Source organism: Grammomys surdaster, unplaced genomic scaffold (assembly GCF_004785775.1).
Source record: "Grammomys surdaster isolate TR1022 unplaced genomic scaffold, NIH_TR_1.0 167, whole genome shotgun sequence".
NCBI lineage: Eukaryota > Metazoa > Chordata > Mammalia > Rodentia > Muridae > Grammomys > Grammomys surdaster.
In genome coordinates this window covers 8,589,240-8,615,831 of record NW_021604615.1, presented here as the reverse complement: position 1 = coordinate 8,615,831, position 26,592 = coordinate 8,589,240, and the positions used below count along the sequence as shown (strand labels likewise).

Below are 26,592 nucleotides of genomic sequence, written 5' to 3'. Positions count from 1 at the left end.
GCGGACACAGGAGTGCTTTTAAAAATAGAATCTGCGAAGGAAGGGCAAATGTAGTTACTATTCTTCTTGGTATTTTATTATAATCGTATAATTTCCTGAGGAGGAAACGGAAAATAATGAAAAGGCCTTGGCCTTTGGCTGATCTGGGAACATGAAGGGAGGGTGAGTGTCAGGAGAAGGAAGCCACTGGCCCTGGCCTGTGGGTGGGGAGGCCTTCAAGGATGTGGGGGACACTTCCACTCTGCTTTCAGAGTGTAAGGAATGAGAGCTGCTCACCGAGCAAGGGAAGAACAACGCTGGGCAGTTGCTGGCGGACCTCAGAGGAGGCCGGCTAACGGCCTCCGTCACTGCACTCATCCGTTACCCTGGGACAGAAAGGACCTGTGTGCTTCCCATTAGATGCTCATGTCCTGTTTGTGATGAGTGTCCCCTCCTGTCTGTTATCTGTGACCTAGAGTTCTCTGAAGAGGCGGTCACCATATCAAAGATCCTGCAGCTGCTGACCTTGGCTGTTCTCAACCTGTGGGTCGAGACCCCTATGGGAGTTAAAGGACCCTTTCATAGGAGTCACATGACACTTTCACAGGGGTCATCTAAGATCACTGGGAAACACAGATATTTACATTACGGTTCCTAACAGCAACAATGTTACAGTTATGGACTAGCAACGGAAATAATTTTATGGTTGGGGTCACCACAACACGAGGAACTGTATCAGAGAGTCACAGGCTTAGGAAGGTTAAGAGCCCTAGAGCATTATGGTTGTGGAAAGACGGAAGGTGGCAAGTTGAGAACCAACTTCATCTTGGGTTATTTTAGTCCTTTAAATAATCTTTTACCTTTGTATCCGACCTAACATTCCTGGGACTAGTAAGTAAAGTTCTCAGCTGTATCATTAACCAGTGTCCTCCTTCAGCCGGAAAGCTAGTGATGTCACCACCTAAGACTTTTAGAAGCTTCTTCCCTGGTATGTAGCCCCTTATCTCATGCTCCCACAAATACAGATTTAAAGAAAAGTGCTGGCTTACGACTTGTTTTGTGACAATAACACTTCGTGACACTTCTTCCATGGTGATTATTGTCTTCAGGCCAACCTGAATCTGTGTCCTGAGCCATGTCACTCATTTGCTTCCGAGGGGAATCCTTCCTCTCCTTCGATAAGAGCTGTGTTGTATCAATCTGCTAATATCTCAGTAAGTTGGGCCTTGTGCATTCTGAACTCAGAGTGAGGCAACACAGTTGATACGTAACTAAGTAAAAAAGGATTTCTACATCAATGAATTCTCTCTTATTCAATAAAGGCCAATTCAGCCTAAAATCTACAGCTTCCTCCCACTGACTGTTCAGGAAAGGATTGTTGGGCAAGATCTTTCTGGATCCCCAAATGAATCTGCATGTGTAAAGACTGTTTTTCATAAAGCCGGACTGTATAATCTCTTACAGTCTTTGACCACAGCATGGCTCGGAGATGAGGGAACCAGTGACCCACACCGCGTCGCCAGGACCTGAGAGATGTCCTTTACAGAGCCAGCATCTCTGCTTTCCCCTCTCCCTTCTGTTCAGAACCATTGAGGTCTTCCACAGAAAGGTTTCAGTGCCATTTAAAAGCGTTCTAGAACTTAGCATTTGGGGTAGCAGGCCTGGCCTTTTGAGTCATCTGGGAATTTCAGTTTAGTTTAACTTACTGGGACCGTCTGACCCTGACAGGGTACAGCCTTAGAGGAAGCCCATGCTGCGTCTGTAAATCACCCCTTGTCTGCTGTGTTTGCAAGTACCCTGTGGCTACTTGTTCTTTGTTACTGCAAGCCTCCAACTGTCCCAGACAGGCCAGGTCTGAGCTGACTTGAGAAGCTTCTCACTTTAATGTTCTTAAACACTTGAAGAAAGTGAAGTAGGCATTTAGTAGTTTACCTACAGTGCTCGTCTTTTCAGAGAAGCATACAGGTGTGGACAGTTTTATTTACCTGTTATGAGTGTGTAGTGTAGGACGGAGCGAGTGTTTGTGAAGGCCAGAAGTCAAGTTGCCGTCTTTACCACTTCCCACTTTATTTTCAAAGATAAGATCTCTTAGACCAGAGCACACTGATTGGCCACACTGAGTGGACACTTGTCTTCTGCCCACCCCATTAGGTCACCATGCCCAGATTTTTTTTTTTCCTGCTGGAGATCTGAACTCAGGCTGCATTAGCCTGAGTGGCACCCTGAGAGATGACGGTCTGTGCCACAACTACCAGAGGAAGTTGAGGACCCAGGTCCAACTGGCACTGCCAACCCACCTACCTGATCACTTCTGGACCCTGGGACCCTTCCATGGACTCTGCTTGACTCTTTCCCCTTCTGGTCAACATATGTCCATCTTTCCATCAGTGCAGGCCTCAAGGCAGCTCAAAGTGACCCTTGTCACTATGCAGGAACCCTTCTCTTTCCCTAGCACCCCCCCTCCCTTGCAGGTGCTCCCCTCTTCGGTGGTCCATACCATTAAAGGACCTTTTAGGATCAACATAGACCACTACCCCTCAGTCTGCGGGTCAGCGAAGCCCCGCCCTCGGCCTCCGTAGCACCAACGGGGCGAGCATGCGTATTGCGCGGCCCCACCTCGCCGTTGCCTTGGTGATCCAGGATGGACCACGCCCATCGGGCTGGGTGAGCGGAGGGCCGGGAGTTGAGGGGCCACCGGTGTGAAATGTCACGTGGCTTTGGTGTGCCCCGGTTCTCGGTCCTTTAGTAAAGCACTCGGCTGGCTGGATTCCCCTGGGGGGCCTACTTTAGGAGGTTGGGGCGGTCCTGGGGACGTAGGGGACCCGCAGGCTGAGTGTCAGGGTGGGGGAGGGCCAGGGCATAGGGGACCTGAGGGACCTGAAGGCTGGAGGAGGGTCTGGGGGCGGGCCTGGGGGCGGGCAAGGGACGGCCGCCCGCAGCTGACCGCCCCTCCACGCCCAGTCCTCCGCACTGTCCCAGCTCCGCGGCGGCCCGGGCGTCCTCCCTCAGTCCGGGAGCGACGCTGCGCCGAGCGGTCGAGCACCCGAGATGTGGAAGCTGAGCCGAAATCGAGTGCTTCTGGACGAGCCCCCAGAGGAAGAGGACGTGCTGCGAGGGGCACCGCCGGCAGCCGCAGCCGCCCCGGCGCCGGTGAGGGCACGCGTGGGGACGCAGGTGCGGGCCGCGGGGTGCCCTGGAGACGAGGTGCAGGTGCACGGGGTCGTGTGCCGGGTGCGGAGTTGGCAGGGACCCGGCGCTTCTCGGGGCTGCGAGGTGACTGGTCCCGGAGGACCCCTCTGATTAGTGGCCGGATCCCGCAGGTCGTGGGCCCCAGAGCCAGCATGTGTGGGGTACCGCGGGGACGCGTACCCCGGGCACTGGCCGGCGGCGCTGCCCTTCGCTCTGCTGCCACAAGGGCTCTGGGGTTCGGCCTGAGACACTGGGGACGCCGGTGACCGCTTCCAGGCCAGGTATTTCTATTCCGGAGTGAGAGACAGAGAAGTCCTGAATCATGGTGCCTGGGACCGCGGTTCGCTCAGACTTAAAGGCTTGGTGTTTTTGTTTTGTTTTTCTTTTAGTAATTATAGCGAATATAAAGTGTGCTGGATATTTATTTGCACAACACGTATTTCCTTTTTTTAAGCCTTTGATCCCCTCTCGCCCCCCTCTCCCGGAAGAAGAGATCAGAGACCTTTATACAGAAAAAGCTTTGGCCCGACAAGTGTAGAGATATGCTTGGAATGTCTAGAATTTTTTAATTAACAGGATCCCAGGTGGATCTGTATGAGGCTTCCCCACCCACCTTCTCGGTCCACTTTTCGTTCCCTCTCCTGTGCTATGAAATTTAGGTCACAAAATAAGCCAATTTTTAAGCATAAAGTTATTTTTTTTAACATTGTGAAAACTGGATGTTGCAAATCTTTCTTTTGAAAACTTGGAAGTCGTCCCGAAATTGCCTCTTCCCTAGTTGGAGCAAAAGAACGTTTGTTAGGAGTGAAGTTTCATTGTAAGACATCTCTTGGGAATTTAATAACGTTGCCAGCTCACCGACATTCCAGCTGATGACTGTAAGCTTTTAGGTATGGTTTGTATCTGAATTTACATTTGAGAAGTTACCTTTTGGTGTCCCTAGAGCTTACCTACCTTTTATTTTCCCTGACTTCAAGGTTTTGTAGCTAGACAGCAACTCTTTTTTTGGGGGGATTGGTTTTTCAAGACAGGGTTTCTCTGTGCAGCCCTGGCTGTCCTGGAACTCACTCTGTAGACCAGGCTAGCCTCGAACTCTCAAACTCAGAAATCCGCCTGCCTCTGCCTCCCAAGTGCTGGGATTAAAGGCATGCGCCACCACCACCCGGCTAGACAGCAACTCTTAAACTCAATAATGAGCATTTATTTGAGGTTTTTAGATTTTTTTTATCATGTTCTAGGCAGCAATGTGTGTTTAAAACTGCTTCATGTGCCTTTTCATGGTTCAGTGGTAAGTTTCTTTTTGGCACTGAATACTATCCCTTTGTCTCCGGAGACCAGTTACCTGTTTACCTGCAGGACATCTTGTTACTTCCTTCCAAGCTTGGATAGCTGTTGCTGATGTTTTTCTGTAAACAGGCAGGGTGGGCTTCCTTTCTGTAGAGTCCCAGCTCATTTAAGTAAGAGTATGTGACTGCTGGGCTGTCATGGAGTACATCTGGTGTGTGTGTGTGTGTGACCTGTGAGTGCAGGCAGGTGTGCATGTGGAGGCCAGAGGACAACTTTAGAGTCAGTTCTTGCTTTCCACGTCATTGAGCAGGACTCCTTGTTTTTACCAGTTCCCAGCTTGCTCCCTTCTGCCTCCGTGTCCCCCAGCTTGCTCGCTCCTGCCTCCGTCCTCCAGCTCCTGTCGGAGTTCTGGGAGTACAGATGCTCTGCCCTGCCTCTGAAATCGACCTCTGGTTGTCAGGCTTGCAGAACAAGCATGTGTACCCATCTCCCACGTCCCGGGTTCCCCGCCATCCCCACTGATACCCTGTCTCCTCCACTGCCCAGACTAGTTTTTATACACAGGGACAAATTCCTCTTCACTTCTATAGATTATTGACTTTTTGTTGTTATTGTTGAAAATAAATGTCTTATGGGTAGCACTAATTGGACTTTAGTGGGTTATCAAAATATATGAACATAAAGTTGTGAGGAGACCGTGTTTGAGAGTTTTGAGTTAGGTGGGAGATGGGTAGATGATATTATTGGATCTCATTGTTTACATGCACAAGATGTTAAAAGAATAAACATTATAATTGAAATAGAAAATAGCCGGGCAGTGGTGGCGCACGCCTTTAATCCCAGCACTTGGGAGGCAGAGGCAGGCAGATTTCTGAGTTCGAGGCCAGCCTGGTCTGCAGAGTGAGTTCCAGGACAGCCAGGGCTATACAGAGAAACCCTGTCTCGAAAAACCAAAAACCAAACAAGCAAACAAACAAACAAAAAGATTAAAAAGAAAAGAAACATCTGTTTGCATTAAAACATAAATATAATTTAGTATAAATATGTAATAAATATAATATGAAGTTCAATGAGGCTTATAAGGACTATTCATTCCAGCCATCCCATAAGGGGAGATATGATTTTTAATAATCTAATGTCTACTTTAAAAATTAAAGTTGATGATGGATATAGTACAAGACCTCTGAATGTTGTTAGGTCATAATTCCTTCTAGCTCAAAAGATGTATTTTAAGCTTTTTAATATCCATTAAAAACTTATGCAAATATATAGATATATTTACAAATGTGCATCTGCTTTTCATCAGCAGCCATTTGTATATCTATCTTGCACTGCTCTCTCTCTCTCTTTTTTAAAAGATTTACTTATTTAGTCTTCAGACACACCAGAAGAGGGCATCAGATCCCATTACAGATGGTTGTGAGCCACCATGTGGTTGCTGGGAATTGAACTCAGGACCTCTGGAAGAGCAGTCAGTGCTCTTAACCGCTGAGCCATCTCTCCAGTCCAGTACTACTCTCTTTTATGCTGAGTTTCATGAAGCACTTGCTGTTCTAGCTTCACGAGCTGAAGATCAGTCAAGGCTGTGTGAATCCAAGTGTTGTTAGGTAAATGTGCGGTATCTGCCTCACTAGGTCTCTCTGCACTTGTTCATCCCGGTTTTAAAACTCATACCAACAAGGGACTGTAAAGATGCCCACCATTGCACTATTTAGATGGGCTTCTCCCTACCCCTGAGCTAACAACTGTAGGGGTTCGCCATTTAAACTGTAAATTAATACCCTTACAAACGAACTGGGAAAAGTATGACACATGTTCCTGTTAATCTTTTTAAGGCTCAGGTAGAACTCGCAAGCACTGAAATACATGCCTCGACCAGTTCAGATTCGGTGATGGGGAGAATCGGGGTGACCTCCTTGTTCAGATGGCTGACCTCTGTGTGAGTTCCAGGGGCTCCGCTGATGAACGCTCGTTGGCTGGCTGTGGACAGACAGGATTGTAAAGTGCAGCGTCGCTTCACTCCTAAGTCTACTAAGGAAGTCCCGGTGTCCTGGCTGAGGGAGTCAGGTGGGAAGAGCTGGGTCCTTAGGGAGCATTGCACGTGTGCCCTCTCTCCTGTCCCACCTGCCTCCACAGCCGACACTCCATTCCATTTCCCATGAGCCATTTTCAAAACCAGAAGCCGGCTCTGAGGTCAGCCTGTGCATGTTAGCTGCAGATTTCTATCCGTGCCGAGCTCCTCTTCATTCTCTGCCTGTCTCTGGTTTTGTGTTGTGTGACTGACTGGCTTGGCCTGTCTGGGTGGCCTCAGCAAGAGGATGAACTGACACCTCACTCAGAAAACCTTTGTCTCCTGGGGTTCTAGAGGTTCCAAGTCCAAGATTAAAGTGTCTTAGGTTCTCTCTGTTGGTGTTCTACGATCCTTCGTATAGAAAGCTGACAAAAGTGTGGTTGTCCGTGTTCTCCTATAACCTGCTTTTTGCTTCTCTCTTCTCACTGAACTTAATACTAAATAAATGTGCCAGTATCCATCCAATTAGGTCTCAGATGTTTGAGCTTGCTGAGTTGGTTTTTTAAAATAGCTCTTCTTCCTTCTTCCTTTCCCTTCCCTTCCTTTCTTCCCTTCTTCCCTTCTTCTCTTCCCTTCTTCCCTTCTTCCCTTCTTCTCTTCTTCCCTTCCCTTTTTCCCTTCTTCTCTTCTTCCCTTCTTCCCTTCCCTGGCCTAAAACCATATGTAATACAGGATGGATTTGACTGCCTGCTCCTCATTCACTGTTGTCTCCTAAGTGCTGAGTGTGTCGGACATGCACTGCCCCACCAAGAGCATTGGGCAGTCTCCTTCTAGACTCTGATGGTCGACTTCTGGACAAGCTCCTTTGGGGGTCTGGGTCCCTCAGCATTTCAGTGTGCCTGGCTGCATTTTCTTTTCTATTTCTTTTTTTAAGATTTCTTTATTCTGTGTATATGAGTACACTGTAACTGTCTTCAGACACACCAGAAGAGTGCCTCAGATCCCATTCCAGATGGTTGTGAGCCACCATGTGTTGCTGGGAATGGAACTCAGGACCTCTGGAAGAGCAGTCAGTGCTCTTAACCTCTGAGCCATCTCTCCAGCTCCGTGCATTTTCGTTTTTAAAAGCACTGCTGAGCTATCATTCATAAAACATTGTGCTTCACCATGAAATATGGCAGGGGGGTGGTTTTCTGTTTTTAATGTGTTCATGGGGCAGGGAGCTTTAGAACCTGAATGGGCGCTGTTCTCCATGTCTGTGAGGCTTCTGTCTCTCCTCATAGCCTAAGGGAACCTCAGGACTTTTCTGCTGCTATAACTCTTCCTATTTGGGAAAATAAATGGGGACATGTAATTTTGTGGGGTTTCTGGCTGGCCCCTTGTACCTAGCACACCGTATCATGCAGGCATCGGTCCGTACTGTTTTGTATCTAAATACTCGGTTGGCCTGATGTCCTCCAAGCTTTGTTTACCCTCTATCCACCGATGGATGGTTGGATTGTTTCCACAACAGTGTTGGTATAACCGTTCGTGGACAAGATTTCATGGTTTCGTTTTTGTAGCCACGGCCCAAACTAAGCGTGAAAATGACCTTAGAGTTGATTCCCTGCTGAGCCTTCGAGGAAACAGCCACCCCAAAGGCTGGACCAGCTTGCATGCGGTCCGCTGTGCACAAGGATCCTGGGTGCCCTGTCTTCCTGCCAGCCCCTGTTCATAGCTGACCTTTTATTCTGATGACCCCAGTGGGTACAAAGTAGTTTACAGTCTCATTTTATGTTTCCTTAGCAACTACTGAGACTTTCAGTTTTGTCTCTACTCATTAAAAAGAATCAGCCACTCATAATTTCTGTTTTGTTTGGCAGCATTTCCACTCTGTAGCCCAGGCTGGCCCCAAACTCACAGAGCTCCACTTCCCTCCGGAGTACTGTGATGAATGGTGTGTGCCACCAACCTGGCTGAATGACCTGTCATTTTACTGCTGAAATATAAAGTTCTCATATGGTCTAGATAAAAGCCTCTGGCCTGCCTGTACCAGATTTCCACAGCTCCTTCTTGGGCAGCAGGTTGTCTCTTGACTCTCTATCACCTGAAGCATGTTTTTACTTTTGTTGTTGTGTCTGGTTTGAATATCAATCCTGGGAGTCACTTTCAAATCAGAATTAAAGTCACCCTAAGTGCTTTTAAGAGTCATGGACCTTGAGGTCTTTTACAGCGGCCTGTGTTCTTTCATTTGTGTACTTGGCATGAGGTAAGGGTTTTAGTTAATTCCTTGGCATACAGGTTGGTTGTCACATTTGTTGAGAAGATGATTCCTGTTTTACTGAGTTGTCACGGTGCTGTTCTGGTTGGCCATGCGTCTTTTCTGGACTCCCAGGGTACATGTGCCAGGACCTCTGTCTTGTTACTGCTCGCAGCATGGCAAGTCGTGACATGAAAACCGTAGCTCTTCTGTGTAATTATTTTTCTAAGCTAATTTTGCTTGTTGGAGTTCTTAGTTATTCATTCCATATGCGTCTTAGAACGGGTTTATCACTGTTTGCAGAGAAGGCAGCCGAGCCTCCCATGGGGACTGAGCGTGTAGATCAGTTTCAGGGACATTGCTAAGTTAGCAGTACTTCAGTCTTCTGATTCATAAAATATGAGATGATTTTTCATTTGTTCATATCTTGCAAGACTTTTTTTAAAATTGTAATTTCCATAGACTAACTATAAAGTCTTGCCATCTTTATTTCTAGTTATTTTAATACAGTTGTAAGTAGAATTGCTTCAATTTGACTTTTATATTGTTTATTGCTAGTGTATAAGAACTATATTTTATATCCTGACTGTATATCTGATGTTTGCTTATCTTTTATTGTAAGAGATAAAACTTCTGCACATGAGGACAGTTTTACTTCTTTTGCAGTCTAGATAATGCCTCTTGTTTCTTTTTCTGTATTGATCTGTTGGGCCCCAGCACACTGCTGGGCACGAACAGCAGGAGCTAGCCTTCCTTTCTTGTTCCTGATTCTAGGGGGAAGCCTTCGGTATCAACACTGAGTGAGGAGGCAGCTGTGGGGTTTCTTAAGTGTCCAGTATGAGCTTAGAGCTGAGCATTTTTATCATGAAAAGACAGTAGATTTTGTCATGATTTTTCCATATCTGATCATGTGATTTTTTTTTTTCCCAGACTGATCTGGAATTGAGAGGCTCAAATGATCTTTCTGCCCCAGTGCCTGGGACCTCAGGCTCATACCCCCAGCATTCACATACATTTTCTTATTGTCGGTTTTTCTGATTCCTCTGTATTATTCTCTGTTCGTTCGTTCCTGTCCTGGTCTCCATTTCTTCCATCTGCCGGTTTGGAGTTCACTTGCTCTTCTTTTTCCAACTCGTATGGTAGGAGCTCAGGTTACTGGTGTGAGGTCTTTTCTTTCTCTCAGTATTTGCATCTGTCTGCTTCCTGTGAGACATCCCAGCTCTGACCCAGGGCTAATGTGCCTCAGTCACCACTGGCTCTGCAGTAGGCTTCTGAAGAACTGGAGGTGGGGGTTGCCATGGCTGCTGTGCCTACGTTCTGTGTGGTGTTCAGAGGGCTTGGCGGATCATCCAAAGATGTGTGTGTGTGTGTGTGTGTGTGTGTGTGTGTGTGTGTGTGTGTGCGATCAATCACCCTTATTCTTCTTTGTCTAAGAAGCATGCGCAGCTTACCTTGTTCATTTTGTAATAGTAATTTAGATTGTTGCTGTGATTTGTAAACACAGATCATATACCTTTGATCTGTGTATTCGATGTGGTTTGCTTTGGCATTTTTATTCAACTGAATTCTTTGGCTTACAGTACAATTGGGTTCCTGTTCTAACTTGTCATTAATATTGCGGTTGCAAATACTTAAACTTAGTTTTAGTGTAATTGATACCTAGCTCCATATCTCACAGTAGAAATTGAAAATAGAATTTACGTCTTTAGGGGTGAGAGGACACCCCTGGACTGCCTTAATATGGCATGCGGAAGCCCAAGAAGGATGGCATGTGTGTTGTCTCTGCAGTTTGCTGTGGACGGTGAGCCCCGTGGGCCCCGTTCTCCTTCTGTTTGCAACTCTAAATTCTGTTCCTTCCCACTTCTTGCCTGGGCACCCTTAGAGTGGGATGGAGATTGGCTTTGCCTTGAACAGGAAGACCAGTGCGGCTGGCTCGGGACCCTGGAGCCTGGGCCAAGAATATGAATGGTGTTTTATAGCAGGAGGAAAGAAAAGATCCTGCAAAGGATAAAAGCAAGAGAACCATTCCCCCCCCCCCATGGATAAATCATACGTGTCAAGTAAAGAAAGCTAAAAATAAGTAACGCCCTCCGTGCAGTCTCAGGCAAAGGTGTCAGAAGTCTAGGAGGAAGAGCTACAGATGAGGCCAGCCTCACTGGCTGGACGGTTCTCACAAGTGCAGCTCACTACAGCTGTCCTTGTCAGAGTGGCAGGAAGTTGGCCCAGAGGAAGGGGCGCTGCAGTCTGTGGGGAGCATGCTCACCGGTGCTGAAGGCTTGGGCTTGCTTGTCTTTAGCAAAGGCTATGTGAGCTTGAAGCTCTTGATGGGCGTTTGTGTCCTTTTCCTTCTTGCCCACGTTGGTACTGTTGCCGGAGAATCTCTGCTGTCCAGGCACTTTGGGTCCCCAGAGCGGCTCTCCCAGTGTGGGTCTACCTACACACCCCTGGTTGGTTCTCACTTCTTCCTTACCTGGCACTGAGGTACACCCTCCAGATCGCCCTTCTCCTGCAGTTTCCTGCAGTTCCCATCTACTGTGGTTAAGCCCAGGAAATCTGCATCCCTTTCCTGTCTTGTTTTATCTTCTAGACAAATCAGGCAGACCTATTTCCGTAATGCTTTCACTGGAGAATGATATTTACGACCACTAGGCACTGCTGAGCCTTCAGTGCTGGCCTGGCCTTGGCTGCAGGCAATGGGGTGGGGGTGGGGGTCTGCTGTGATGGGCGGCTGGTGGTTTCCTGTTGTTGTTGGTGGTGGGGGTTCCTCATTCCTAAATCCACTGTCTTTTATCCTCTCCTCCAGATGCCTGACTCTGGCTTCCCAGGCTGGCAGGTCTTCCTTTAGCTGTGAAGCCTCATAACCTTCAGATCTTTGCCATTTCACACCTGTTGCACGCTGCCAACTACGGCTGCCCTTCCTCGAGTGTGTTTCACATGATGGTTAATGTAGTGAAAAATGGCGGGTTCAAGAATTAGATCAAACACAATGGAGGTTTATTCCTTGCCTGGGGCACAGCCCCACGGAGCCTTCGGGGTCTGTGGTGGTCCTGGCTCATTCTAACTTGCCTTCCAGGCTGGTCTAGAGATGACAACCTGGGGGGAGCAGGTGCTTCCAAGGGGTTGGGCTCTGAGACTGCACATCCACTCGGACGCTCAAGAGTGTGCTGCTAGCTCATGAAGCCTTGGCAGCTGTTCAGATGGATGAGAACTGCAGGCTCAGTTTTTTTTTTTTTTCTTTTCTAGTTACTCCATGTTCTGAGTAATGAGCAAAGTGATTGGAAAAGGAAGACAGACGCTGTTCTCTTCTGTCCGTCTGTCTGTCCGTCCGTCCAGATCCGTCTGTCCTTGGCACTCATGTACATCCCTTTTATCTTGCTTGGTCTCTGTGTTGCTGAGCAATTTCCATTTCTTTTCACACACACACACAAAAAAAAAAAAAGAGAGAGAGAGAGAGAGAGAGAGAGAAGATGGGATTAGAGAACTCGAGAGCATTAGTTTTTAGAAAAAGCCGTTAGTTGGACTCTTCATTTCTGCCTCCTAGGAGACTAGAAAGGACTTGTGGTAGTGTTCCTACTGGGAGGAGACAAATAGGGGTTGGGGGATGGGAAGGAGGAAGACCAGAGGTCTCTGCGCAGGGAGCACCTCCTCAGGGAGCACCTCCATATCCAGTAGCTGTCTGCTAGGAGCCTGAGTCATGTGGTCCTACCTGAGTCTCAGGACATCCCTCTGGCTGTGGGTGTGACAGTGTGTCTCTGGCTGTGGGTGTGGACAGTGTGTCTCTGGACAGCCTGTGGATGCTGCTCCTGCTCCAGGCAACCTTGGAGATGTCCCAGAGCAGCCTGAGCTACTCCCCGTGCTCTGCCCTCAGCACATCATTTCTATAAGCGACACACAAGCCATCTGATTGTCCCCAACCTGAGCCTCTGTGAAGTGCTGGCTATCTGGCCACAGCCTGGTTTTGTTCAGTCTCTTAGCTCCAGGTTGAGGGCTCAGAGCAGATCCGAGGGACTCTGATAACCCTCTTTAATAACTCAGTAGAAAGCAATCTCTTTCGCAGACTGCACCTCTGCTCTGGAGTACTGAGTGCTTGCTGTGGATTGTAGTGCTTGTCTACATCCTCAGCCAGCCGAACTCTGTGGGTTACAAACATGGCTGCCATTCTGTTTCTCTCTCTCCCATGTTATCTGTGGTATAGAGTTCCATTCACAGACCAATTCTGTTTGGTCTCCCACCAAGAGAGTATTTTCTGCTGCTTCATGACTCTCTTTGTGCGGATGTCCTTAGTCTGACCCTTGTGGTCTCACCAGTACCCTGTAATATGGAATTAGGAGAAGCTCGTTATGACTTGGGGGGCCGCCCACTGCACCCATAGCCATCCAGTGCTTCGTATGGTACAGGACATCCCTGAGACCTGCCGTCTTTATGGGTTATTGTTAGGATGTCTGTGTATTTGCTCTTTTCCTGATTGTCTGTTATGTGGGTGGTAATGTCTAACCTCTTATCACTATTGCCTGGGCCCTTCTGTTCTCAGACTAATAGAAACTACTGTTGCCTACTTCATACCTATGGGTGCTCCCCCTCCAGCCCAAGGTTGAGAGGAAACCATGAAGGCCAAAGATAGGAGTCTGAATCAACTCCCCCATGTCTGCAGTAGTTCTTGAAGTTTAAACATGGATGGATTTTCCAGCAGGCACCTGTCACAGACATGCCTCAAAGGAACCAATGAACTCACATCTTTTGTTGTCCTGATAAGGGCTGTGATAAGAAGCGTTGTTATAATCAATGCCTTGTTTCCACACAGCAGCATGAGAGGACGGGTGATACACTCGTGTGAGGGGTTCAAACTGTGTCCCTCACTTCTGTTTTCAGTTCCAGTTCTCTTCAGTGAGCCATCCTGTTCATCTCCCCTGGAATAGCTGCAGAATCTCTCTCTCTCTCTCTCTCTCTCTCTCTCTCTCTCTCTCTCTCTCTCTCTCACTCGTGTGTGTGCGCGCGCACACACACACACATGTCCATCCGTCCATCCATCTATCTGTCTTATACATACACAGCCCACATAAACATGAGCTCAGGAAGCAGCACACTCTTGAGCTCTTGAGTGTCTTCTCTGTTGAGCATTTCCCAGTGCTCATATAAGAACCCACAGCCTTTTCCCTGTCAGAGCTTCTCATCATGCTGGTGTGTTTTTGAGCCCAGACACAGGTGTATGTCTTTGGGTTTCTCATGGTTTATCTCAGTGGACATGAGCCTGGGAGAAGCCTTCTCTGTCTGGGATCCAGCACTCCCTCTTGCTCTGCCCCTGGCTCTGTGAGGTCAGTTGTAGGACCAAGCCACTCTGTAGCTTTTTCTTCTCGGATGTTCCGAGTCTCGTGAAAACTCTCCTGTAGCCTGATACTCTGGTTCTGATAAAAAGGCCTTGGGTTTGGTTTCACTGTTGACCTAGAATCCTAAATTTCTTCAGAATACCAGTTTCTCTCTTACCAGAGTGTTTTAGTATAAGATAATCTGAGTTCCATTTTCATTACTTGGACCGTCTCTCTGCATCTCTGTTGCGTCATGATCAAGCAGCCTGCCTGGGTAGGTGGCACAGCCTGCCCATGGTCTAAACATTGATCCACAGTGACAGTCAGATCTACACTGATCATGGAGAAGACCAGGATGCTGACAGCTCTTGATGACATCCAGGGAAGTCTCCAGGAAAGCTTGCTTCTGCTCCCACTAGCCTGCTGCGGGGACCCTTTTTCTGGGGATATATAAACAAACATCTACCTCCTGCTAGTGTGCCAACAAGCCAAAGTACAGTTCCATCAACGTCCATCTTGGGGAACCAGTGAGTTTATTGAGCTCAGTTAGAGGCATGGGTGACTCCAGAGCAGCCGCCTCGGCAAGGGTGAGGACTTCCCCGTAGCTGCCTAGACGAGTCTCCTCAGTCAGTTCTCCATGCTTGATCTAGTTCAGAAACCGAGGCTGTGTACAGTTAGTGCAGAATCACATTCAGCTGAGTGCGAGTGCAGGCGGGAGAGTTCGTGCAAGGACTTACCCTCCCCTCCTTTTCCTCATGAGAAACTGTCCAGTCTTGAGGGTCCCTGGCACAGTCAGAGCTGCTTTAATGAAAGCCACGCTGTCATGTTAGAAGGAGGATGCCCCACACATGCCCAGGCAGAGTGTGTCTTAGTGCCCTTACTGCCCGACCACAAGCTGCAAGACGCATTTCTATCCTCTCCTTGCGGATGAGATGCCAGCCAGCCTTAGGCCTTGTATAGGAAAGTCTGGAGTTGGGAGGAGCCCCAGCAGGATGTAGTCTCAGGCAAATTTAGCCCCATCCACGTGAGGAAGTGTAGCATCCCCCTGGCTGTGGGACCAGGGCATTCTTTGGAGGTATGTGGACAGTGACCCCTTCATCCGTCTGTCTGTCCTTTGGGGAGTCCCAAGACCTTCAGCAGATGCCTGGAATAAAGTTTCCCTGCACAGTAGGTACAGTAAGAGATGGACATCGGTCACATAATGGATTGGCAGCCCAGCTGCTGATGTATTGTGGGATAGTAAGCAGGTTTCCCTGAAAACAGAGCTGTCAAGTGCTCGAGGTGGATGAAGCTTTCACATCTGCAGGACTTACAGCAACCCTTGAAGTTAGTTTCCTACCTGAAGGAAAATAGAAACATGAATGCTACTCTGCCTCATGCTCTGAGGAACCTGGGTATATTTGTTCAAAACGTTGATGTTGTAGAGGGAACAGTGGGTAAGAAAGGTGGAACAGTTTGGAAAACCAGGTTAGCAGTGTGGAGAGGGAGAGGGGGAGGGGGAGAGGGAGAGAGGGAGAGAGAGAGAGAGAGAGAGAGAGAGAGCAGTATGTATGCATGAGAGAGGAGAAAGAGGAGGAGAAGGGACTGACTCGTTGTGAGTCCTGGCTGGCTTTGTACTTTTGTACTTGTTCCATAGCTCAGGTTGGCCTACCTTAGGGTCAGTCTTGAAGCTTTCTTGGACATTTCCCTGTGTCCCATGCTTATGACGTACCTGGAACCTGCAGGAATCTCCCAGGGCTCTTCTGCATGTGTGACAAGCCCCTCGGCCTCACCACTCCAGCAAGAGCCCTGGGGGGCTGAGTGACAATATTCCTTTCCCACACACCGGCTTATTTACTGGGCTGAAGAACTGGGGAAAGGACACAGTTTGCCATTCCTCTGAGGAACTCTCTCCCTGTCTGTAGCCTCCCTCTCTTCTTGCCCTATGAGCCTTTGCTGTCATTAGTTTACTGACACTTCTTCTGATTGGCAGGCTGCTTCTTAGATTTGTCGTGTCTCCCCTAAAGGGTAACTAAAGGGCAGAGATCTCAGAAGGACATTTCTTAGAGGCCCACACAGTGCGGGGTGTACACTCACCCCACGGAGGCAAGCCCCTGGTCCATGTCTGGCGCCCCTGAACTATTAGCATCTTCCAATACTAGGCCTGTTCTTAGCACTCCTGTGGGGTGTTCCTGTGAGGTTTTCTGAGTGAAACACAGTAGAGGTCCCTCACAGAGGGAAACCATCTGGAGCTCGGCATGCCCTTCCAGGATCACTGAGGCAGTCCAGGCTGCACTTGCCTGATCAAGGACACTGCAGTGAACAGGGCAATGAACCATACCTCAGGAACCCTCCCTGGGCCCTGTGTAGGAGGATCACAGGGCCGAGTAGGGCCTTGGCTGCCAAGCTGACTCACAGAACACACAGTTGTTGCTGCAGGGCTGTGGGTACAGGGCACTGATATGCACATAAGCTGGTTCACAGAATGCAATGTCCAAGGGATGGCGTTGCCTGGAGCACCTGGAGAACAGGGCTGTCACCTGTGAAAGGTTCGAACAGTGCCACAAATGAGGTCTTCTGTGCTGAATGGCGGCTGGAGAGTGTAGTGTCTCAGTGCTCATGGTCTGGGGGATCCTGAAGCTGCACCACAGTAGTGGGGGGACCCAAGGGAAGGAGGAGCTCTTCTCATTCATCTCTCCTCTCCGGAGAAGCTGCCCTGCAGCTCTCCGCCAGGGGTCAGAAGGGCTGTCCTGCAGAAGTGCTGGGTACTTTGGTGGTGTGGCTCAGGCTGCAAACTTAGCTCAGCACTCTAGTGTGTGGGCTGTGCAGCTCAGAAGCCTTGGTGGTGGCTTTGTTGTTCTCGTGCCACATGAGGTAGTTAGTCTCTGGGTTGGTGGTAGGACCCAGACTTCGCTCCTTGAGGGATGTGCCCTGCACAGGGACCAGGGAGTGTCAGTGGCTTGTTAGCTTTGTGTAAGTTCTTGTCTGCTATGTTTGATGGTGTTTGATGAATGAATGTATACACAGACCATCTCTGGGCAGCGTAGGTATGACACAGCTGCAAGCTTTGTGCCTACCCCTCGCTAGGATGCCCTCTGTTCCTGACTCCTAGGAGACATTTGCCCAGTATCCTCAGGCCTAGGGCATTTATGTGGCTTTAGCCTCTGGTCAGTCTTCCCAGAAATGCTTTAAATGACTAGTAGCCAATGGTTTGCATTTGTTTAAGGGCTAGCTGTGGTATAGCTGTAGCCCTTAGGCTGGCTGCTGTGGGCTCTCCAAGAAATAGAACTAACTCAGAGGAAGAACACCAGCACTGAGTCTTGGAATCCTTTTTGCTCCAAATCCAGCAAAATGTATAAACTTAACAAACCTTGATAACTCCCTCAGCCTGAGCGGCCCTGATACCACACAGGATATGCCAGCTAGCCGTGTTGGAAAGAGGGTTCACCGAGGGTCCAAACTCCCTAAGACTTTTGGGCATTTTGTTTAAGAGATGGAAGAAACTGTGGCTGGGTTTTGTAATGTTCATGGTATTGACAAATGAGAATGCTAACAGGCCAGGAGAAGCAGGAGGGAACTTCTGGCCTGTAATCCAGTCCAGTGTGACGTCAGCCATCTGTTCTGCCTGCAAGGACTGTTCCCTCGGCATGATGATGCACACTCGAAGTCACACCAGTGGGCTCAGCAAGGCTGCTCTTAGGAAAGCCCAGCAGATGATTGGGGAAGGAGGGTACAGCTGCCCACAAATGGTCACAGCTGGCCACAGCTGGCCACTGGCCCAATAAACCTGTCTATATGAATGGTCTCATCACACCTCCAGTGCCCTGACTCTGAAGGAGGAACGTCCATCGTCTTTCCTGAAAAGTGCCTTTACCACTCACTTTGCATCAGGAAGTTTCCTCATTGGGTATGGTTTCCCTTCCTTTGTCCCCTTTTCTTCCTCAGGCCTGTTTGTTTAAATCCCATTAACTGCAGACTCTGCATCTTCTTCCTAAACAAGATGTGGGTGGTACTCAAAGCTCCTGAGTTCCCCCTCTCACTGGCTTGTCTTACAATGCCAACTGGCTCCCTGGCAACTCTGGTCAGGGGTCAGTGGAATGCGCAGCCCAGCTAGGGAGGGGCAAGCAAGCTGGCCCGGCTTGCTGGGTGTTTGTGCTTTGTGATGTCTGCGCTGGAGGGTCTGGAGGTTCTGGGCTTGGTAAACATCATACCCCCAAAAATATCTCAGCTCCGGCTCCCCGTATTTGTGGGTGCTGCTTCAGTCAGCTGCCTTGAGACCTCACAGTTTGTATCGTCACGGGGAGTCACTGTTCTGTGGGTCTGTCTCCATCCCGGAGAGGTACTCTGGGGACAGTTCCTCAGTGCTAGGCGCACAATTCAGGTCGATCAGACCTAGACTCTCCCTGACTTGACTGGTAAAGATTGCTACAGACTGCTCTACCTGAGCCTCAGCAGCCAGAGCAGATTGCTGGGCTCTGTGTTGCTCCCTGGGTGTCTTTTGGGCACCCAGAATGATAAGCTCGCATCTCAGAGCCAAGTTTCTGGTTTTGCTGCAGTGACTTCTTTGGTGTGGGTACACACGTAGGATTCTAACACAGTGGGTCTGGTAGAGGGCCTAATAGTCGGAGACAGACCTCTGCTCAGAGTGGATTCCTCTGACCAGAGTGGATTCCTAAAGTCCAGACTGACACGGGGCAAAAAGCGGAAGCCTGGCTCCTGGGCGTGTTGATGATTTTCCGCTGCCCTGGTGGGTTTGCTGAAAATATATATTACATTGTCTCACATTAGAGGCCTCCACCACCTCTCAGTTCCGTTTTTATACTCTCTTTTTGAATTTTTTTTAACACCTCAAAGTACAACCTTGCTCTATGACAGTTCCTTTCATGCAAAATAGCAGATATGGGGATAAAAATTAGATGTCCAGGAAACTTCCAGAGTTTTTCCATATTCCTTCCTGCTTACTAAGATAGGTGAAATTGCATAAAACCACTTTCCAGAATCAGAAAAATACATTATTTCTTCTTCAAGCTTATCTTTGTGGAGGCTGGGTAGGCATCACCATCCCCTCAAGATGCTGGAGCCTAGAGGTAGTGCTGAACCTGTAAACAGCCTCAGGCCCCCTCTTCAGTCTCCCAAGTCCAAAGGGTAACTCATGAGCTGCCATCTTGAAAGAGCAACATCACCAGGGACGCAGAGAGCTTGCTGGCATCAGAGACCCAGTTCCTTCCCGTGTGGTAATCTTCACTGGGCTGTAAGTGAGCTTTAATGTGACTTTCCACGAGTAAAACAGTATTTGCTAGTATATTACAAGATGTCGTTTTCCCGAACATAAACGAGCAGGTAGGATATATTTTGTGTAGATACGGAAGGGTCTGGGACGGGCTTGGCCTCGACATTTCCATCAACATGTCCATGAGATTATAATGGGGCTGGAAATGCCCTCTGCCAACTATGTCACAGCGCTGACACCAGCACAACCCATTCCTTCCATGAGAGCACAGACTGTGTGTACAATCACGTTTATCACAGCATCGGGACGTGTAAAGTGTCACCTGTTAATCTGTTTCTCTGCTCAGTGCCCACACCAGGTGGCAGCCACGTGTGAGTCAGCCACTCTTATGACATTAACAGTGGTGAAGTCACCTGGTGCTGCATCTTCCAAGCTGCCCGGCCAACTGTAAGCCATCGTGGACTTGTTGGGATAGGACGGATCTGTGGATTTGTGGCACCAGCTCTGACACTCTCTTTACCTTTCACTGGTTCAGGGAGCAAGTCTCAGAGGTTGGAAAGAAGCAACTTCGCTGTTTAATAAAGAAGACGAAGAACATCTACTGGAGACTTCCAGATCTCCCAAGTCCAAAGGGTGAGTAGAAGCGGCCATCTTGAGAAAGTGACATCACCAGGGACACAGAGAGATTACTGTGGTATAAGGAGAGGGGTTATCCCGCCATTGCCTCCAGAGAGGCCTCTGCTATTCCAGGCTGCAGATACAGGCAAGCTGTGAGCTATGAATGCTGGGGTGCACAAAGAGATGGGGTGCACTTTTTGAGTGCCCTGGGGACAACTTCTACCTTGAGTAGAAGTTATGTAACCAGAAAAGCATTCTGAAAGGCTAAAGAGAAGTAAAAAGCTAAAACTTGTGAATGGACTTCACAGAAGGCAGCCTGGAGCTGTGCTTAAGCTGTGGACCTCACTAGCCAGAGCGCCCAGCAGCCCGGAAGTGAAGGAAAACACAGCCAACCATGTACAGGTTTAGGACTCAGGTGGGGATGGGGTAGTGCTCGTGCACTTGCTGAGCGTGTGTGTACTTGCTGAGCGTGCATGAATTTGCCAAACAGGCACGCAGACCTGATTTGATCCCAGCACCCTCAAAACTGAACAAAACCACAAGTAGTGATTGGAAACCACAAAACAATCTAGAAAGTTAAGTATAAACTGATACATTGTTGCTACCTTATTGCACACTTATCAGAGTTAAGCTTGCATTTCCAGGTAAAAATGTGCCAGCTGCCTGTTATGGTAGGACGTGACCTTGGAAGCCTGTAGCTGTTTCCTTCTGGTAGAGGACTATCTATGGCAGCGGATGGCAGTTCTTCCTCACTGAGGCATAAAGCAGCCGTTTCACAAAACGTCTTCTTGGTCACTGGGTGATGTGCCCATCGCTCTGGACACCTGTGTCCTAGTGTCTCCAACAGTGTCTGAGTGATGCTAATAGCCAGCAGCTAGTCAGAACACTGACAACATGTTCTTTGTATCGCTCATTTCCTTTTCTTTCTTACCTGGCCCCCTTGGTTTTTCTAGACAGGGTTTCTCTGTGTAGTCCTAGCTGTCCTGGAACTCAATCTATAGAACAGGCTGGCCTTGAACTCAGAGATCTACCTGCCTCTGGCTCCTGAGTGCTGGGATCAAAGCTGTGCACTGCGACCAGGCTAGTCATTTCCTTATCATGATATAAGTTTTGAGTAATTTTTTTCCTTGAGTCAACTACCTACTAAATGTTTAAGAGAAGTTTATTACATGAGCCACCCTACAGAAAACCCACTTACTGACTAGAATTTCCCCTTTACTTATAACCTAACCTGGACCTTGGTTTTTCTGGTTTACTCAAATGCCCACATAATCCCTCCTATGGCTTCTGAGACTTGGTTCCTTGTGGCAATAGTGTCCAGTCTCCTGTCTAAGACCTGGTCCTTAGCCTATGATGCATGGAAAGCCAAAGCATGGCTTCTATGGGCTTATGCCCGCTAAGTTTCCACTGTTATTTTTAATATTTATTTCAAAGTTATGCACAGGTTATCATTGACTTTCTAAGCAAGTTAAAATTCTTAGAGAAAAAAACTTTATAAAACTGACACATTATGAGATCACTGTGTGACCAAAAGTAAACCGTTTCATCTCCAGAACTAACCTACGACTAAAAGAAGAGCTGAAGGCAGAGAAGAAATCAGGATTTTGGGACGCCTTGGTTTTGAAACAGAATGTTCAGCCTAAGAAACCAGATCAGATCGAAGGCTGGGAGCCTCCCAGACTTACTGCTGAAGACGCGGCCGCTGACCGTACTGAGGATGGTGTAAGCGGCTGCCCACCCTGGTCTGCCTGGGAGGATGACACCAAGGGCTCTACCAAGTACACCAGCCTCGCCAACTCAGCCAGCAGCTCCCGCTGGAGCCTCCGGTCAGCGGGCAAGCTGGTCAGCATCAGGCGACAGAGCAAAGGCCACCTGACAGAGACCTGTGAGGAAGTAGAATGAACTGAAGGCGCTTCCCAGGGACATCACATTGCTTTGATGGTTGGCCAAGCCCGCCGCCCACCTTCTAGTGCACCATTAATTCTTGAGCCCTCTCATAGCCCAGGGAAGGAACCCACGGAGTTGCTGGTGTTTCATGCACAGTGACCCATACACACCATGGCTTCCTGGTGACATCTGGCTGCCTTGCTGCAGAAACATCCACCCACTGGGTGCATGTGTGCTGAATGGATGTGTGTGTTGCAGACACTGTCCTGTGAGCCAGTCTCCTCTAAGGTTCGTGCCAGCCTCAGTCACTTGGGTTTTTAGAACATCTCCATCTTGTCCCTGCATGCGACATGAGTGCTGCAGCTAGCTGAACATGGCCTCTGTGGCCCCCTCTCCCTTTGTCAGAATACAAGAAGCATCTTCCAAAGGTTACAGTAATTCAGTTTGACAACAGATTCATTTTTCCTTATTAAGTTAAAAACAAAGCAAAATCTCGATGCTGGAAGCAAGGTGGTTTGAGGTAGGGTGTCAGGGCATCTCGAGGGGCACATGCATCTGCTGAGGAGGACTGGCCTGCAGTGTCGGCCTAGGTGGCAACTAGTTCTTTTATGGAATTTTATTTTTTTCTTTTGAACGTTTAAATACAGATCTTTATTTTCTTCAAAAAAATGTTGATTTTAAACTTAAAGATGGAAGAAATACTAGGAGTAAATTTTAGTCACCCAATAATCTTAACTTTGCTCAGAAAACATTAACTTGCTCACTGTAGAGTTAAACTGTAGATAAAACACTGAAGTGCCTCGTTTCTATTCTTAGATGTTTAGTTTTTCAAAATGAGAAACTTTTATGATTGATGTTGAATCTATAAGAAGTGTGTGTCCTCCCTAGCTCTGCCTGTCTTGCACTGCTGACTGTCCTCCATTGTGGTCCAGGGGCGATGTTCAGGTGGCCCATGTGTTTGTCTTTGTTTTCCAGTTACAGTGCTTGGACGGACTGGGGAGCTGTGTTTCTTTGTTTTGGTTAAGAATTCAAAGCCACTAGTCACACTGTCTGTTAGCAGTGTAAGCACTGTGTCCCCAGTGTCCCCAGGTGTCCCACGCAATGTTCTGTGGAACAGCCAAGTGGCCTGGGTTCACTAGATCTGTCATCCACAGCTACCTGTCTGTCCACCACCCAGCTTGCCAGCCACCCATACCCATCCACCTGTCCACACATGAGTCTGTCCACTCATAAACTAGCTTTTATTTTTTAATCTTTTAAAAAATAGAACAGTAAGTTCACTCAATGAGCTTCGAGAGGAGGATTCGGGTAGAAAATTGTTAACACCTGGAAGTTCAATTATGGAGATTTTGATTCATAATGCAAAGTATTTTTACTATAACCTGTGAGTTTGAAAATCCTTAAGTATCCTCAGGTAAACGGTTGAGTGCGTGAGCTCCGAGACCGCTCTTGTCTTCAAAACGAGGTAACTGCGGGAGAGGACAGAAGAGAGGGCTCTTGCTGACGCCCACAGCAGGAACCCACTGGTGTGTCTGGCTAACCACCTGTGGGACAGGAATACAAACCCAGCCTTGAGAATGTAGGGAACGAGCTCTTGAACACACAGCCTCTGTGTTCACTGGGCCTGTGCTGAGTGCTAAGTGCCTGTAGCTCTCTGTGCCCGTGTGCCTGAGAGGCAGTGTTGTGTGTTGACACGGGGACTTTCACCCTGTCGCCTCCCAGGAGGCTAGGATGCACTGTAAACCAGAAAGATTAATTAAAAATGATTTTTTTCTTCTGTTGTATCAAATTAAAATATCTAGTGTTTGAGATCTTCAGTGTGTCTATTTGTTGGTTTGCCTTCAGGAGAACATCTCTTCACAGACTTCACGCAAACTGTTCAGAAGCAGTTTATGATTCTGGAGCTGGCAGAGGGGACTCGATGTCAGTACGCAGAACTCTGTCCTCTGCTTTTCTGGGAGGGGTAGAGTCCTCCTCAAAGCTAAAGATTAAAGAAAACAAAAAGAATCTGCATCCATCTCCTTATCTGCCCTCGGCTTTCCCGCCATGGTGACCTCGCAATCCTCATCCCGGGAAATGGCCGTCCACCTTCCCATAAGTAAACTGACAGTTTGGGCTGAACATGTACCTTCTCATTAGGTGAGCTAGCTATACTGGGCTGTCACCTGGAGGTGACCGGCACACTGGGTGCTCTGCGTTGCTGCTTCCGGTCCGCTGCCCTTCCGGTCCGCTGCCCTTCCGGTCCGCCGCCCTTAGTCAATGAGTTAAGTAAGCCCTTAAGCAAATTGTTCTCTTAGACTTGAGCTAGGAAACTCAGTTTGCCAGAGGTAGTATTGGGTTTGTTTTGTTTAAATTTACCCACTCTCTTTTTAAAAATGTAACCATCCCTACCCCCCAAACAGTGACCTTTATTAAGATTAACACCCATAGGAACTGGACCCCGGGAAAGCTCCCGAAAGCCTGCGTGCGTCCCTTTCTAGCTATAGATGCCTTAAAGAGGAAGGGGGTATTGAGCTTCACCCAGTTTCTCAAGGGCCGGCACCTCTGCCATTCACCTACCTGATCCCAGTCAGACTTCGTCAGGTCACCCCAGTCCTGTTGTTCAGGCTTGCGCTCACAGGGCTGCCTCAGCGTGGTCCCTGTCACCTCCTGGCCGGTGTCCCAGGAGACTGCCTGCTGGTTCTTACTCCCTGCTCTCTGACTCTCAGCCATCCATCATTGGAATTAGATCACCTGAATCTCCAGAAGACAGTGTGAGGAGAAGGAAGGCTTTAATTCTGATCAGCTTTTTTTTTTTTTTTTTTTTTTTTGGGAGGGGGGTGGTAAGGCTCAAGACAGGGTTTCTCTGTGTAGCCCTGGCTATCCTGGAACTCACTCTGTAGACCAGGCTGGCCTCGAACTCAGAAATCCGCCTGCCTCTGCCTCCCAAGTGCTGGGATTAAAGGTGTGTGCCACCACTGCCTGGCCTGATCAGGTTTTTAAAACATTCACAAATAGCCCTCGGTTTTGAGGAAGAACTCTAAGAAGTCACTTTAATAGGAGAGTATGATTTGATGTACGACCCCGAGTGCCCAGAACACCGCCTGGCCTTTTCCGGTAGGATGTAAGCACCAAGCTACCAGTCCTCCTACTTGAACTCACCTACCCAGGCTACTGCAGACTCAAGGGGGTCAGGCCTAGGGTTTTCACATAAAACCATGTGGAGCAGAGGTGCTACCGTAAGTGCTGGCCAGGGGGCAACTATGGTGCATTCCTATCAGGTAAGTGACTCCAATTTCACAGAGCTCCTGCAGGGCTTCCGTTGTATGGTGTCCATCCTTATTTCTCTGATGAAGCTACTGAATCTTGTGTCCGGGATTTCTTGAACAGCCCAGGACTAGAATGAACCTTTCGTCTCCCTGGAATTGGTCTTAAAATACAATAACCACTAGGGGGCTCACTCAGAGCCAGGCAAATACATCAGTCAAGTAGAACCTTCCACTTTGTTGTCTAGCACTCAGGAGGAAGATGCTGACATTGTTATGTAACGGGGAAACCAATTCTACTGGTTGTTGTTAGTGTGTGCAGTGGAGAGCATCCATCCAGTGGTGTTCAGCGACCTGAGCCTGAGGTCACAGAGGCAGGCAGAGGAGGCATGTACAGGCCTGCAAGGCGGAAACTGAACCTAAGGCTGATAAAGGTGTGAAATAATGACTGTGCCTGGCTTTCATCATAAATTACTCTTTGTCTTTGTTCACTAAATAGAACAGCTAAGGGCAGGACCTGGCAATCTGGGAGGATACAGACTATACCTGCAGCCTTTGCTGTAATAATGAAGAACTGGCTTAGTTTTGTTTGGCTTTTTTTTTTCTTCTTTCTGTACTGTAGCCATTTTCAGGGACCTTGAAGACTTCAGCTGTCCTTAAGACTTGTAGCATGGCATCCTTATTGCCAGCCTTTCTAAATTTCTGCAGAAACATTGAGATAAGCAGATTAATTAATTGGCTGGCGTCTGTTTGGCCTGATATTTTCTCTGGCGCCATATCCTTGGTAGACTTCGCAGTAGAGCATATATATTCAGCCTGTAGGCATCGTCTTCATGAACTTCACCTCATTCTTCCACATTCACTGCCCGTGATCCACCCCTCCCCTTTCTGGGGACAGAAAGGACACACCTATAGGTACTCTGTCCTCCTGGATTCTAAAGAGAAGCCCAGAAGTGTGGATAATGGGGGGACATGTGTTAGGGAAGGTCTACATCACAAGGTCATGTTTTGACACCCATGTGTACAAGGAAGATTTCCTAACTGACAGGATTCCCTCGGGCATCACGGGAATCCCTTTGAGTTTAATTGGAGGGAGGATTTGAGTTTACTATTCCTGTTTATGTTTTTTCCTGTTCTATTGGTAAAGGAGACATAAGCTATGTGACTGACTATCAGGTGTCACATTCACAGAAAGTCTGTATCCGTCCTCAATGCAACCCTGAGAGTACATCTCTCTCATCTGTGAACACTACATCTTCAGCAGCCTAAGACATCTCAAAAGTTCTTCCCAAGAGCCGACGTCTACCAAGGGCTGGTCCTGCCTTGTCTCTGATAAGACTGACTATGGCCTCGGCAGGTTGGTCCTCAACAGAAGATGGAGTCGAGACACAGGACCAGTGGTCTGAGCCCAAGGATGACAGGGAATCCATCCACTGGTGTCACCAGCCTATGCTTGACTTCTCTGCTACATAGAGTCCTGAGAGCATAAGAAAAATGCTTGTGAGAAGTTACTTTAATGACCTTTCTAGAAGTTTTACGAGCTGCTCCCATTACAAGGAGCATATTGGTGTTCCATGAGTTTTGATGGCAAATCCAACATTTTGCTCCTGTGTGGTCACTGGGAT

At 48.3% G+C, this 26,592-nt stretch overlaps 1 protein-coding gene and 1 non-coding gene across 3 annotated transcripts; one reads left to right on the top strand and one right to left on the bottom strand.

Moving 5' to 3' along the window:
- The first annotated feature begins 2,892 nt into the window (after nt 1–2,892).
- Tdrp (testis development related protein) lies at nt 2,893–23,539 on the top strand. 2 transcript variants are annotated; one of them, XM_028766320.1, is made up of 3 exons: nt 2,893–3,129; nt 19,753–19,850; nt 21,389–23,539. In XM_028766320.1, the coding sequence occupies exons 1-3, from the start codon at nt 3,028–3,030 to the stop codon at nt 21,735–21,737; spliced, it is 549 nt and encodes a 182-aa protein (XP_028622153.1). In that variant the 5' UTR covers nt 2,893–3,027; the 3' UTR covers nt 21,738–23,539. The 2 variants fall into 2 exon arrangements, with proteins under 2 accessions (XP_028622153.1, XP_028622151.1); XM_028766318.1 differs by having other exon boundaries at nt 2,947–3,153.
- A 2,042-nt stretch (nt 23,540–25,581) lies between these two features.
- LOC114620321 lies at nt 25,582–25,709 on the bottom strand. The gene has a single exon (XR_003711305.1). It is a non-coding gene; the product is annotated as a small nucleolar RNA SNORA33 (small nucleolar RNA).
- Between the last annotated feature and the right edge of the window lie 883 nt (nt 25,710–26,592).